The 15,371-nt window shown below is 42.9% G+C and overlaps 1 protein-coding gene across 1 annotated transcript; it reads left to right on the forward strand.

Moving 5' to 3' along the window:
* Positions 1-5,063: 5,063 nt before the first annotated feature.
* cited1 (Cbp/p300 interacting transactivator with ED-rich tail 1) lies at positions 5,064-13,929 on the forward strand. The gene is made up of 2 exons (XM_023422702.2): positions 5,064-5,360; positions 12,125-13,929. Exon 2 carries the CDS (start codon positions 12,144-12,146, stop codon positions 12,717-12,719), a length of 576 nt encoding a protein of 191 aa, XP_023278470.1. The 5' UTR covers positions 5,064-5,360; positions 12,125-12,143; the 3' UTR covers positions 12,720-13,929.
* The last annotated feature ends 1,442 nt before the right edge of the window (positions 13,930-15,371 follow it).

Consider the following 15,371-nt stretch of genomic DNA (forward strand, 5'->3'; position numbering starts at 1 on the left):
CGGTACCGGGCAGGGGCTGTAAACATGAGCAACGTGAGAGATTTGTGTGTGTTTATGTAGTTTTTCTTTGCTCCGAAAGACTCAAATTAGAAAAACCCGGGGGCCCCGGGGAGGATTCAGGGCACCGCTGGAATTCATGGATCGCGTTTTCACAAAAAAGCAAAAGCCGGGATCGGGTTCTGTCACGACCCGTGTTATCTTATTTTAGGAGGAAACAAAGTCTTTTGGTTGTTTACCGTTGGAAACGTAGCCAAGCAAAACTGAAAATGCCTCAATACTAAACAATACCCAAAAAAAAAAAAGTATTTTTGAGGCGACGGAGCTGTTGGGTTCATCTCTCCGATGTTTTGTTGTTGTATGTGTATTTGTTCTAAGACCAGAGCTTTCCCATGTCATTAGTCCCAGCCAAAGACTTGGAACCACAACGTTATGTTTCAGCCCAGTATCCCTTGGAAGTAACATCTAAATTTGACAGTTCTGCACCTCATAATCTACGTCCAGCGCCAACGCTTGAAGTAGTGAGACCTTTTACGTAACGAGGTCAGGGTGGATGGGAGTGTATCAAGTTTAATGCAGGAAAACAGATTTCACACAACAACACAAGCCTCAACATTTACAATGTTTTCTCCATGTCCTCTCGACCGTTAAGGTTTCAGTATGCTTCAAACGGACTCGTTAACATGACGAATTTTCTGCACCATCTAAAAGCAAAAGTGTTTATACCTTTTTCTGAAGGATCACGCTCAAAAACCAGGGGAAAACTTCCTAATTATCGCCTTCCCTGGCTGGATCTCGCTGCGCAAGAACTTTGTCTCATCACTGCACAGTTCTGGACAGCCGTTCCTCAAAGGCATTGCAGTCTAGTCAATTTTATTCAAGCACAAACCACAAATTGGCTGTAAAGACTTTACAATCTACGGAGGATACAACACTTTCTGCCCTTAGACTCTGGGTTAAGACAAGAAAAACATAAAAACTGGAGGAAAAAAGTTGGAAGTTACAACTATTCATGATGTTGCACGCAAGCGGGTGAAAAGTGGAAAAAAAGGTTTGAGGGAAATGTTCCCTCTGCACACCTGGACAACGGTTTGATTGTCAGATTGTTGGTTTCAAACCTCCGAAAAAAGTTCAAACTGTTCGTGCTGTTTCGACGATCTAACTTTGTTTGAAGAGTGTCCTTTATTATGACCAGTAGTTACGTTTTGTTGCTAGGCGACATCTAGTGGACGTAGTAAATTATGACAGGAGCGAAGGGAACAGTGCGGTGACGTAGTATAAAGAGCTGCAAAGTCCACGTCAGGAGGAGGTTGTTGTGAATGGATGAATCAACGAAATCGACACAGGAGAGCGGTGTTTCGATTCCCATGTGAGAGTAGCTGTTTATATTGTAACCATGACAACAAAGACCGTTTTAATGTCAAGGAAGTTGGCGTGCCAAGTTTAACCAAAATCGCGATCCTTTCCTTAAACCTAACCAAGTAGTTTTTGTGCTTAAACCCAATCAAGCCATGACCGTTCTTATAGTAACCGTGGCAACAATCGTAGGTACGCTGTCGGTACAGTTTTTATTGTAACCATGACAACTGATGTTTAGTAGGAAGGGCACTATTTCAGGTGACGCTCCCCTATGGGTCGTATCGGAGGGTAGAAACAAACGACCCGCGTGGTCGTTCAGGTTCAGGTTTTACTGAAATAGCAGGTAACAGAACTTTTTTCTTTTTCTAATTCTTAAGAGAACAAATGTTAAAGAATCCAACACACCGACATCTGTGAGCTGAAACCTGGTGTATGAGTCTTTGGCCAAACTGACCCACAAATGTAGGGCAAAGTGCATCGAAGACGAAAAGCTTACGATCAGATCACAGTAACAGGAACTAACAACTGGCTCAGCTCAGTGTACAGTCAGTGTTACATAACATTTGTCCACTTGCAGCCCCGTTTGCATGGAATTTAAATTACTAGGGGACAAGATTATGGAGATTTTCTGTCATTTAAAAATCCCACATAAACCAGCCCTGTGATGCAACATATTCTGTAAAGGAAAAACTTGTCTTCCACATTACGGCGCAGACAGAGGTTTCCTTTGCCAGTGTTGAGCTGTAATTTGTCTTTGGCACACTTTCTCTTCCTCCAGAGACACGCAGATGTATTTTTTCCGATATGAAAATGGAAGGCAGCGTTTGGAATCTATGCAGTAAGGTTTTTGGATTTGGTTTGGGTCGATCACAAAGTGGTGAGTTGTAACGAGCGGTTGTATCCAGGCCTCCGGTGACTTCGGTCTTCAGTCTAACATTTAGGGAGGGTGTGTGTGGGGGGGGGGGGCTTAAAGTCCAGTCGGTTCATTTAACAACACATAAAGAGATCCTGTGTGAGAAAGGTCATTGTTTTATTGCGATTACATTTCTTCCTGTTCTGGTTTGTATTGAACACACCTTTACTGCTCTATGAAAAGAAAAGAAAAAAAACTTTCCAAATGACTTGTATGCAAATCAGCACCGGGGCCTCTCCACAACTGAGCCGGTGCTTTGAATAAAGTTTCATTTGACCCTCGCTGTTGAGTCGTTTAGATAAACCGAAGACCCGTCCTTCCTCTTCCTCTGTTTGTCCGTGGTTCCTTTCTGGTTAAAAGCTTTGCCAGTTGTGCTAAAACATTTGCATAAGAGTTAGATTTTTGGGTATTTTCCAAACCAACGCAGATCGTATCTGTTTCGGGAGGGGAAAGAAAAAGAACTTGTTTCCAGAGGTGTGGTGTGTGAAATATCGGGGGAACCCTCGCAGGTTTTTCGACCAAACCTCGTAAACAAATGTCCGGTTTCTGCGCTGGCAGTTTGATCAACGTGCTATAATTATTTATCTGCAGAGATGGAAATCACAAACGGTTTGTTTGATTTGCATAACGTCTCCCCCGAGGGGAACAAAGCGGCGGGGGCCTCCGTCTATACGTCCTCCTCCTCATCAACATGTGAAGTGTCTGCGGTCAATGGCGGAGGGGATTTACTCGCACAATAAAGACAGATGCCTCCTTTTATCCGCTTAACGGAAGAGAGGCCGAGCGCGTGGCACTTGACCGCGTCGTTGCATGTTGTTGGCGCGTAATGACGTCCTCCCTCCAAAGACTATTGAGGTGAATGGTGAATGGGGAATGGACTTGTTCTTTTTTAGCAGGAGTTGGGGGAGGGACTGGAGTTTTTTTTTTTTTTTGTTGAATCGGTGGAGGTTCCCCAACAACACTTTCAGCGATTTTCTTTTTTCTTTTTCCCAAACAGCTTTTGTTTGTCCCTTATGAATAAAATAGGCTAAACTGACCCAGAGGAGACGAGAATCTGCTTTTTCAGCAGATCTCGGTGTTGAGTTTAAGCTGCTCCAGGTGGCAGAGGACAAACTTTTAAACATTTAAACGAGCCTATCCTGTGTCCGCGGACAATCGCTGATCACCTCTGGTTCTTGAATTGAAAAGAGCTTTTGCTTCCAGTAATACTGATGTGGAAGATGAATAAAAACAAGATTGTTAAGAGGAAACTGATTTGTTGTGGCGGGAAATTAATACGTTTAAGCAAATAAAAGAAATTTATTTCACATGCTTCATTTTAAGCATAAAATTTTGGCTGTTTTTCGTCATATTTATTATGTTGTATTGTTTTATTTCCCGTATAAATATTTTTATGCTCATTATTTGTTTCGGGCATATTTTTGCAAAAACATCATGTTGTTTTATGACAGAATAAAACCAAACCAAATTGTTACTGATTACACCAAATAAAAATATATATAAACAGGGAATATTTTCTTTATGCCCAGGAGTTACACTTAACTGTAATTCAAGAAAAAGTCAGTATATTTGTGGTTAAAGATATTCTGTCTGTGTGAATGTATGTGAATCAGCTTTTACTCAGATCTCACTTTATATTTAAAATGTTATGTGAATGTTAATATGACATAAAATCACCAATCGCCGGAACGTTTCTTCGTATGTTCCACACAAACCAAGCTGCCGTGATAAATCACTCAGCACATATATTCATCAGTGTCTCTAATGATATGAAGACATCTCCACAAGTGAGAACATGTAGTCATGCAAATCATTCACAGACATGAGCTCGCTCTCTCGCTCTCGCTCTCTCTCTCTCTCTGGGCGAGTGACACAGACAAAGACAGAGTGGTCTGAAATGGTCCATTTGATTCCTGATGGCGTTTGCTTCAGAATGAGCAACATCTGCCCTGAAGAGCGGCGGCGCCAAAACCCCGGAAGGCCGGATTCGTCCACGATCCGGAGCCGGAACCGACCTCTCTCTCTCTCTCTCTCTCTCTCTCTCTCTCTGGGTCGGGTCGGGGTCCCGGTGTTGTCTGAACTGGAACGTTTGAATACAACACACCGGACGTTCGTCTTCTTCGTGCAGTTGTCCAATCAGCCAATCACGTGGCAGCAGTGCGAGGAATGAAGTCCCGCAGGTACAGGTCACGTTCACATCAACGATCAGGGTTGGAGCTGACGGAAAGGCGGCGGTTGCTCAGGTAACCACTCTTTGCAAACCGTGGTGAGCAGGAAAGACACGTCCAATGTTTTCTTCACAAACTTTAGGCCACTTAGCACCAATCGTGGTTATTATTGATGACCATGTTCGTACCTTTATGGCCGCAATTTACCATCTTCTAATGACCACCACCAGATCTGAATCTGGGATGACTGGGATGACTGAGATGACTGGGATGACTGGGATGACTGGGATGTGGTAGAGCAGGAAAAGTCCCAGCATGAGTGTGAAGCTGACAAATCTGCAGAAATGATGTGACACAATCATTGTCGACATGAATCAGAATCTAAAAGTTTCAACATCTTGTGGAATCAGTGCAACGGAGAGCTGTGGATGTTTTTCCACGACCCAGTTTTAGTATTTGACTCAAATTCACTCATTCACATTTAAAATGTCACTGGCCCAGCCCACTCATCCACCCTGCCTCCATCCAAATCCCCTGGAAGTCCAGTTCCTGGTTTTGTGGATGGCAGCCTGCCCGGACACACACACACACACACACACACACACACACACACACACCGGGCTGGTCAGAGAGGAGAGAGAGAGAGCGGCACAAAATGCTTTTTATTCAGTAACAAGCTCATTGAGGAGCGGACAGACCCTCCAGAGTCTCTGCAGTCAGTCAGTCAGTCAGTCAGTCAGTCAGTCAGTGTGTCTCTGTCAGCTCAGTTTATTTCTCCGGGACTTCAGCCTCTAACACCAGCTACAGTTTCCTGGCTTTTATCCTTATAAACAGACACCTTGGACCTTCTGGACTTCACAGTTTGAATCTATATTTTCTTCCAGTTCCTGCTGCTGTCAGGCTGCACCGAGCGTTTCTCACAGGTTGGTCGAACTTTCTCTTCCTTTCCTCTGGTTTCGGTTTTCTACACAGCGAGAGGTGTTTGGAGACTGTGTCAGTAGTTTGTCAGTGTGTGTGTGTAAATCTAAGTCTATTCAAAGTGTTTTTCAGGCTCCTCTCTTTGCCTCCTCAAGTGTTTACATAACATTTCAAATGAGGTCAAGCGTTTTCTGCCTCAAGCTGAAGGAGTTTTGCTGTAAAAAGCCTGTGTGAAATTTACATTTTCTCTGCAGTTTGAGCGTATAGATGTGGATAAACTCGACCTAACTCAGCTTCACGCCTTTTTATACATCCCTGATATCTTTATCGCAGAAATGCACGGGAGGCATTACTGCAAAATCCATAGAAAAACTTTTTACTTTTCCTGCAAGTACAACTAGTGTGTTTGCAAGATTCCTGCTTCTGTTCACCTTCTGTTGAGGAAAATCTGACACAAGGTTTTTAATGAGAGTTTTAAAAAAAAGTGATCAGAATCGTTTCCATCCAAAACAGCAAAGTTTCAAAAGGAACAAAAGTCACATCAGGCTGCTTTTGTTTTTTTACTCTGTAAACCGGCTCCTCATTAACTGTCTTCAGTGTGGATGTTGGAGGCAATTAAAACAAGTGGTGAATGTGTCATGCTGGGACGGCATATGGTGTGTGTGTGTGTGTGTGTGTGTGTATGTGAGTGAAAGGGACAGAGACAGACTGACGTTTCAATTTGCTCGTCACGCTTTAATTGTGTAATTGAAACCTCTGCTGTTGTGTGTGTGTGTGTGTGTGTTTGTGTGTGTGTGCATTCCTATAATTTAATGCTGTTCCTTTGATATGATATTATATAGATCTATAGTGTGTGTGATCAATTGTTATGATCAATAGTCAGTTTATAGTGACTTTATTGTACTTTTTAGAGATTATTTCACCTTTGTTGACAAAATAATTTAACATCAGGGTCCATTTAGTAGCTTTATCTCGAGCTTTCGATCATATCACATGATCTTCTTCGGCAGATGGAAGTTTTCCCAGCTGATCAAACAGTAAATGTTCAGTTTCACTGTTTTTTTTTTTTAAACACTTTTTCGTCCGTGTTGGTTTTGAAGCTGAAGTGATGACTGTGTGGTTTGATCGAAAGCTCCAGAACAGCTACTAAATGGACCTTGTGGTGAGATTGTTTGCCCAGCTGCTCTGTCGAAGGTCAAGAATGAACTTTAAACCTTTTAATGCACCAGTGTTCCTGTAATATATAATCCCTAATGTAAGTTTATTGTCCTCAATAAATTGTTAGTGACTGACTCCCATCATAATATTATATTATTCTCCTGGGAGCCATAGTGAGGACTCAACACTGAGTGTAGAGACTTTATTGTACTTTATTGAAACTGTATCCCACAGTGTAGGTGTGTAATAAGGCTGCAACTAATATTACCTTCAATATCAATCAAATTTTCTTTTATTAAATGTCAGAAAATGTGAAATCACAACTTCTGTCTTGTCCGTCTTCAAGGGCTCTTAATGCATTTTTTCATCTCTTTTGGCATCATTTTCTGTATGTTTCCTATGATGTTTAGTGTTGAAGCAATTAGTTGATTAATCAGGTAATTAAACAAGAGAAAATGATTCGTTATTCAAGCAGAAAAGGCTCCATAAATTAATCGGTTTCAGCTCCTGATGTGCTGCTTTTCTCTGTTTTCTATCACTGTAAATTGCTCTGACAGACGGTGATGGGCAATTTGCACAATTTCCTGACATTCAGTGGAGTAAATAATAAGCTGTAATAACATTTCTGAGATAAACTGGAGGTGTTGTAGAGCTGTATTGTTTTCTGTTGGAGCTACCAATCTGGCAGAGAGAGAGAGAGAGAGACAGAGAGAGAGAGAGAGAGAGCAGCAGACTTTCATTGCTTAATAATTAAAATAAATGCAGAGCAGTCCACGGCCAAGACAGCAGCCTAGACTGCTAATGAAATCATTTACAGGGAAACTAAGCCAGGGCCGATTTCACAATCTCATAAAAAGTGGTGGAAGAACACAATGAGTCAGGTCAGCTGTGAACAGGAAAAAACATTGGCTCTCCTCCAGCGGTTTCATACAGCATCCTTCCTAACTCCAGTGAACCGCCCTCCGATCGCATGAGAGACGAGGAGCAAACACTTCGGACATTTCTGACTCCGATCCATCCTCATGTCAGACACAGACAGCTACAGTTGTTAACTTTGTTTTTATAATCTCCTCAGTTCATTCAAATTTACTCCTGACAAACATCATCAAAATGAAACATGCACCATTTGAAAATTGCGATAAGATTTTTAATCCAAACCCGCAACGAAATGAAAACAAACAACGAAACCTGTTGACGCTACAATTTCGGACATTTTTTTTTTTGCACATTGGCGCCTCTATAAGTCAGAAACTTCAATACCCATAGTTCTTGATATATATCAGTAAACCCTGAGGTCTGTGATGATTTAAACCAAAACCAAAACTTTATGAAATATGTTGTAATATGTTTTTCCATAAAAGACGCCGCAGTTCATGAATTTTAAATGTTTAAATATAAGCAGCTGCACAACAGCGTCGCCTAAATGAAAGAAAGATTTTTAAAAGGAGCGTCCAAAAACTTGGTAAAATTTAGATTTAAATCAGGGAACAATGTGATCAAATAATCAGTAAACAAGTATGTTAAGTATTAAACAGACATTTGATGACAGCTTCTCGCCCTCGGGATGCTTTTCAGATGGTACCAGGAACTTGCGGATCGTGCTGCAGAACTGGTTTGAGTTGCTTTTGGAATCCACTGTAATTGTTATCAATCCGAGCAAGACCGCAGCTTACATCCTCAGCTACAAACTTTTCAAAGCCACATTGAAAGCCCACAGGCAGAGACACTGTGCCACTGCATCTTTATGTAATTAGCTGATGCTAATGTTAAGCAATAGTATCTGCAACAGCAGAAACGCTCTTGGTCGGATTGGATGCACATGTCGGTTTGTTGTGATTTTCACTCCAACAAGTTTAATACGCGAAATGTCTGTTTATGTGTCGTGTTTCGGTGGGAAAACAACGGTTTGAAAAAAGCTGCAGTTGTTCCTGAGAGAGACGACGACGACCTCATGCGTGTGATATTTTTTATTTTTTGTGTTTGTGCCTCCTGGACTCAGTGTGGTGGAAAGCTGTTGAGCAGAGGCACCATGTGCAGCCTGGCCCTGACAGTAATCAGTCAATGAATAATGAACACACACACGCACACACACACACACACACACACACATACAGACCTGCCATTGACAGCTGTTTGGTATCTTTGTGTGTGTGTTAACTCTATCAGTCGAGTGCAGCTGCATGCCTGCCTGTAGCAATTATGTTCTCGCTAAATAAGAGCCAGCGCTGGGAGGAGGGGCTCAGTATGTGTGTGTGTGTGTTCGTGTGTGTGTGTGTGTGTGTGCGCTTGTAAGTCTGTCTTTGTGAGGACCAACTTGAGTTTTAAACCTTGGAGAGTGTGGACATTTTGGACTTTTCATCTTCAAAGGACTGTTTGAGGGTTAAGATTTGGTTTTTAAGGTTCAGGTTTGATTTAAGTCGTTACGGGAATCAAAAGCTGTGTCGCAACCATAGACTGTAAATAAAGATGGACGTCACGCGTAGGTTTCTGAAGAGCGGTTGGGTGGGCCGATCCGCCGGTGGCCATCTTGCCCGACTCTGCCGAACTCCCGGCTAATACAAAAACGGGCAAAGAGGAGGCGACGCGTGTCGAGCCGAGACTTCGGTAAGCATTCGCTCGCCCACCTGTCACTCGAAGTGGCCACGCCCTCAATTATGCAGATCTTTTTAAACCTTGATAAAATGTAAAAAGAGTGAGTTATATAAAAGCCGTTGAACTGAGCTGAAACCAAAACACTTGAAGCTGTAATCGTCAGGCTGGCGGTGGATCTTGGGAGAGTTTGGCCCACGGAGGATCCACCTGTTGGAGCTTTAATTGCCCAGGAGAAGAAGGATGCTTTTCGCAAGAGCTTTCGAAACGGGGCAACCTAGTCACGGCACTGTGACACAATCGGTTTCGAAATTAAACCCTCAGAAGGATGTGGCCACTGAATTGGGACACAGTTACCAACAACCTCTGAACAAGCAACTGAACAAGTTTTTTCTGAAAGATTCGGATCGTGCAATCACGCAGTCGACATACTGTCTGTCTTTTACTGCTCTTTGTGGTGTCTTCTTCATGTTAAATTCCACCATTTTTATGACAAAGATCACCTCTCCTTGTGCAACTGTTCCACCAAACCAAGTTCCCCCCCCTGAACATTATTTCGCAGTGGCACCGTTGCTCCATCCCGGGCTCAGCGCCACCCAAGACGATTATGATTGGTTTAAAGAAATGCGAACAAGCCACAGCTTTTTTATTTTCCTATAGCAGAATGATAAGGTCTGAATATGCAAGACTATAAGTTAGGGGTGAAGCATTTAGTTGTGATGTTTAAGATTAAGATTTGGAAGGGGCCAGGGAACGTGAATGTGAATCAGGGTCCTCGCAAAGATGGAAATACAAACATGTGTGAGAGAGAGGGAACGGGCACAGGATCGGCACATATTATTAAGTGATTAACTTACTCAAAGGATAGCCGCATGATGTTGGTGTGTGTGTGTATGTGTGTCTGTGTGTGTGTGTGTGTGTTAATCCGCGCATGTTGTTTGAACTGTGTGTAATATAAACCAGCTCGGGGACTTTAACATGAGCCTCTTGGAGTCTTTTCGCAAGAGGGTTTGAGTCACACACACACTCACACTTTTTTACCTCGACACAAACATCTCAATGACTTTTTCTCGCTGTCACGCTTTATACAACACACACTTTCTCCCATTCACACACACACACACACACACACACACATACACGGTCAGACATATGCTCTGTTCTCAGGGTCCATATGTATTTATCCTGCCATGTGACCTAATCACTCTTTGAGATCCTCAAAGGCACTGTTGTGTTGCGAACTCCATTCACACACACACACACACACACACACCCTTACATAGACGTATAAACACTCTCTAACCCTGTTGGTACCCACAGGCTTTCTCCTCACGGCCTTTTCATGGTTAATTTGCTGCTCAATAGGTCAAGAGGAAAAGCAGACATCAAGCGAATACACACACACACACACACACACACGCACAAAGTCAGTCTTAAACACACCGAGTCATGCGGGCGTCCAGGCACCAGAGTCGCCTCGTTCTACGTTTCCCAGACAGATCTGACTTGAGTGATTTACCAGGGTCATAAGAACACGAGTAAAGCCGCTCTCTTAAGTCAACAACGCGTTTGTTGTTGAGGTCTGAAGCAGCCGCGTGCTTCTCAGGAAACGCTGTTAAATGACCACTTATGTTATTTGTCATCCTTCCTCCAGTCAACACAAGCCACTGTGTTTGTCATTCATAAGATTGTGCTGTTTAAAAATACTCACAGATATCGACCTCATGTGTGTAAAATCCATTCATCAAACAGAAGAGGCAAGAAAGGCGCTAATTTATCAGTTTATTATTAACAGTATCTTCATCTTCTATCGCAAAACATTTTCACAAGTCGTCCCAAAAGTTAAAGAAATAGTTCAACACCAATTTCCCAGAGTTAGATGAGAAGACTGATGCTGCTTTCATATTTGTGTGTTGAGATTAGCTTAGTTTAGCCTAGCATAAATACAGTCCATCCAGTCTTTATCTTTCTTTATCAACAGTTAGCATTTGCCACTTTTACATTTAATATATAATCCTACTTTTTGCTATTTCTTTTTTTTTTTTTGTTATTTTGTTTTTCTTTGCTGTCACCAAACAGTAAAAGGCATATCTGTCCTACTGACATTACTGACGGTAGCTGCTAGCGCTAAGAGCTTTAGCTCGATTTTTATCTTGTTTGTTTAAACCATACACAAAGACATATGTGGAAATGACAACTTGTGGTTTTATGGGGAGTTTCATTCTGTATTTATGTCTTGATTAACTTGTCCATTGGCCTAATCATTGTGTGCTAAGTGTCTTTGACTGAGTGTTTCCTCTATTTCCTGTCTTTATGCTGAGCTAAGCTAACCAGCTGCAGCTGTACCCTCATATTTAATTGACAGATAAGGGAGTAAATAAAATGACTGCTGTTTTGATTCAATTAATAAGTTAATGTGTTAATTAGTGAGCGTTAAATGTGTTAGTTAATGTGTTATTTTTATATATAACTTTGAACAGAGCCATGCTAGCTGTTTCCCTCTGCTTCCAGTCTTAATGCAAAGCTAATGCACACCTGCTTACTTTAGCTTTATGAGAGATTTCATTTAACGCTCAGCAAGAAAGCAAAAAACATGTATCTAAAAATGTTTAACTGATCCTTTAAAGGAGTTTGTTCTACAGGCAGAAGAGCTGAGGAACTGGGGGTTAGTTCCCCAGTTGTCTGTGAGCATCTGGTTTAACTGGGATGTGTGTTTTTCTATCGTATAAACAGGATGTTCTTCTTAGGTATGACAGAATCCACTATGAGCGTAGACAATAAAACAGCATACAATGAAAACATAACATTTTAATTTCCTGTTGTTTGGTTACTGTTCTGCAGGTCTGGCTTCGGCATGTATTGGTTTACGTTGAATCACAGTAAATCCTATCTTTACTGAAACATAGTCTGGATGATATCACCTGCCGTAGGAGCAGGTCTCTGTTTAGTTAACGAGCTTATCTCTTCCTCCTCATGTCCCAGTTTGATGACATTGCGTAACATCTCCCCTTTCTTCCTGCAGCCTCTGGGTTTTCCTGGTGATGACCTCACTGCTGTTCCCTGGCAACGCCCACGCTGCGATGAAGGACCTCTCCTCCTCCTCCTCTCCTCTCACCTCCCTGCTCCACTACCCGTCCTCCAAAACCTCCGTCGCGCCCTTCTCCCCGTCCGCCGGCCCCGCCTCCACTCCTGGGTCGACGCTGTCGTCGGCTCCTCTCTCCAAACCTCAGCCCTTCTGCCTGCAGACCGGGCCTCATCTCATCGCCAGCATGCAGTTGCAGAAGCTCAACTCGCACTACCAGAACCTCACGGGTGCTTCTGTTGGACACCCAGCACCCGGCGGAGCTCAAAGGGGCTTCGGATCCTCGCCTCTGGGCACTGGCAACCAGCTCCTGGGGCCTTCTGGAGGCCTTGGAGGAGGCGGGATGGGGGTCGGGATCGGCATGGGGAACCAGGGCTCCGGTGCGGGTGGAATTATCGACTTTGACCCCGTGGACGAGGAGGTGCTCATGTCGCTGGTGGTGGAGCTGGGCTTGGACCGAGCCAACGAGCTGCCCGAGCTCTGGCTGGGTCAGAACGAGTTTGATTTCATGTCGGACGTGCCGGCCGGATGCTGACCTTCGAGAAGAAAGATATCCAGATGCGGTGGAATTGCTTGACAAAGAGAGAGAAGACTTTCTCTCCCCTGTTTTGTTTTTCTTTTTCCTCCCTTACTTGGTTGCTAACACGAGGAAAAAGAAGAGACACTGAGTGATAAAGAGAAAGATGATTAGAGACATACTCCTGTTTCTACTTTGCTTTCATGCTCTCTATGGACAGACAGAGGGACTGGTGAGGAAGAGGACAGATTGAGGTGAAAGAGAGCGTGATCTGTTTTTCATTTCATTCAGTCAGTTTATTTTTCTTTGCCAGGACGAAAGTGGTGGTTGAACCCCGGCCTAATGGGATTAAGAATTCTTTTGTTTCGCTGCGTCCCACTATAATTTTTCTTTTTCCTTTTCGTGTAAAGAAGAAAAACAGAAACAACAGAAACAAGGAGTCGTACAAAGACACTTCATCGCTCCTGTCCTCTTCCCTCCATCATTCCCTCTTGCAGGCTTCATCAAAACCAGGTGATTTTAATACAAGGAGGTTTGGCGAAGACATTTGAGTCGGTCTCTTGGAAACAAACAGCGCGGATGACGAAGACACACCTGTTGGACTCTCTCTCTCTCTCTCTCTCTCTCTCTCGATCACGTCAGGAAAACGAAGATGGGAAACATGACTTTATGGGAGATTCGTGAAGGATGACAAACACTATGTTTCCTGTTTTCTTAATGGACAATATTAGACTCTGGTCTCACGGGAAAGAGACTCCTGTCTCTCGGCTTCACAAAGAAACTGATTGTCTGAGAACTTGTTATCTCAATGTACTTCTCTTTCTTTCTGTTTTTTTTTTTGTTTGAATTTACTTCAACCAGTCGCATTCAAAGAACATGTTATTTAAGACAGTGGCTGATATCCATCAGGTCTCTTGGACAAGGAGGGCTTCTGTAGCGCATCTATTATCAGTTCTACTTTTCTGAACATAATGAATTAGATCAAGAGACGAGGAATCTGAATGGAGTAAATTGTTTCTCAGCCGCATTAAAAACGGTCGAGGCCTTACGGTCATGTGAGTCGCCGCTACATGTACTTTGTTCTGTTTCCTGACCTGCAGTGTAAGAAACACTGACCTCCGTGGTCAAGTCAAACCGGTGTCAATGATTCTGGGTAGCACTTCCTTGTACATTGAGGATACAAGGTTTTGTCAACATGTGTGGACATAAACTGATTGATTCACACGTCCTCCTCTGGTTTTTGTTTTTCCTCTTCTGCCACTTTTGTGTTCATGTCAAAACAGTTTGTTTAGCCCCGACAAACACTTCTTATCGCCGCACTTCCATGTGGCTGATAAGGAAACTCCGTCTGTTTTGTCATCACTGGGCCTGGAGGCTCGTGTTTGCGAGGGCTGGCTGCAGATGCTGGTCCGCACGCGTGCAGGCGTTAAGAAGGTTTGAATGGGACCAAAGGGGGTTGAAGTTAGTGGCTGACATGTTTGCTTCATTTATCATTTCACGTTCATTCTTCACTGTCTCTTGAAGGCAGAGACGATTCGTAGAAAACATCTGGACAAGCTCTCGGTGCGCCCTCTGGCAGCCATATTGGAGGTGTCCACAGTTATTTGTCCATCTTGTCTGGACCAGAGAGAACAGCTTTTTGTCTGCTTGCTGGTTGCAAAAAAAATCCCTTTCACCTACACATTTAATCCTGGCTAAATTACTTGCAGAAACTAGCGTTAGAAAATCCAGTATGTGGATAGCACGCTGCTGAAATATCAAAAAACAAATATCAAGTTTGAAAACAGTATTTAGACAAAACAATACAAACTCAAGGTCCACTTAAATCTTTTTCCAAAGCTCTCAACTGCATCGTACAAATGAACTTTTAAGCTAACGTGGACGAGAGGTAACAGCTGCTGAGCTCACATGTCAAATCCATCTCTGTCACAACTGAGCAAACTCCCATCTGCCGCCGAAGACCATGCAATACGGTTGAGGCAAGTAAGTCAACCATGAGTTGGGACCGTTTGGTCGGATGTGAGATGTTGTTTTACACGTGGAACTCATATATGTTAGATTTCACATGTGAGTATCTGAAAATCACGTGTGCATATATGTGAATGTTTTGACACAACCCCTCCCACCTAAAATATTTATTCAATTAAACCAAAAAACTCACAAAAAGACACATTATGTTCATTCATTTAACTGTTAAATTACATTTTCTGTTAATCTCCCTAGATCATGATCCATTATTCATATACATAATTATATGGTCTAGACTTCTAGGAACTTGTATGAAAGTGTCCTTAATGCCCTGATGGGCATTTTTCTTTTGTAAAAGAAGATAATTGACGTGGCTAAATCTTTTAGGAACTGTGTTTGGACTGGACACTGACGACTTCTCTTTAAAACCTAATACTGAACTGACCAGCGGTCTTTATTGCCTGGCAGTTAAAACCCAATATTATAAGCCTCATTTGCATACAGCTTATCCTCTGCCGGGCCTCCGTGATGCTGCCAGATGGGGGTTGCCAGTTTGGGTCGCAAATGATTTCAGACTTTATAACGGGATATTAACGGTTTTTAGATCACACAGTCAACTCTCCATCTACCAGGAGTTGTTCCTCGCTGCTGCAGACTGAAAAACATCCCGGGGGTGGGGGGTTAAATTGACCCTCCACCCCC

This window comes from Seriola lalandi, unplaced genomic scaffold, assembly GCF_002814215.2.
Source record: "Seriola lalandi dorsalis isolate HSWRI2012SDOR001 ecotype SW California unplaced genomic scaffold, Sedor1 jcf7180002054684, whole genome shotgun sequence".
Classification (NCBI taxonomy): domain Eukaryota; kingdom Metazoa; phylum Chordata; class Actinopteri; order Carangiformes; family Carangidae; genus Seriola; species Seriola lalandi.

Coding starts and splice junctions, on each gene's coding strand:
- cited1 (XM_023422702.2), top strand. CDS start 12,144: ATGACCTCACTGCTGTTCCCTGGCAACGCCCACGCTGCGATGAAGGAC.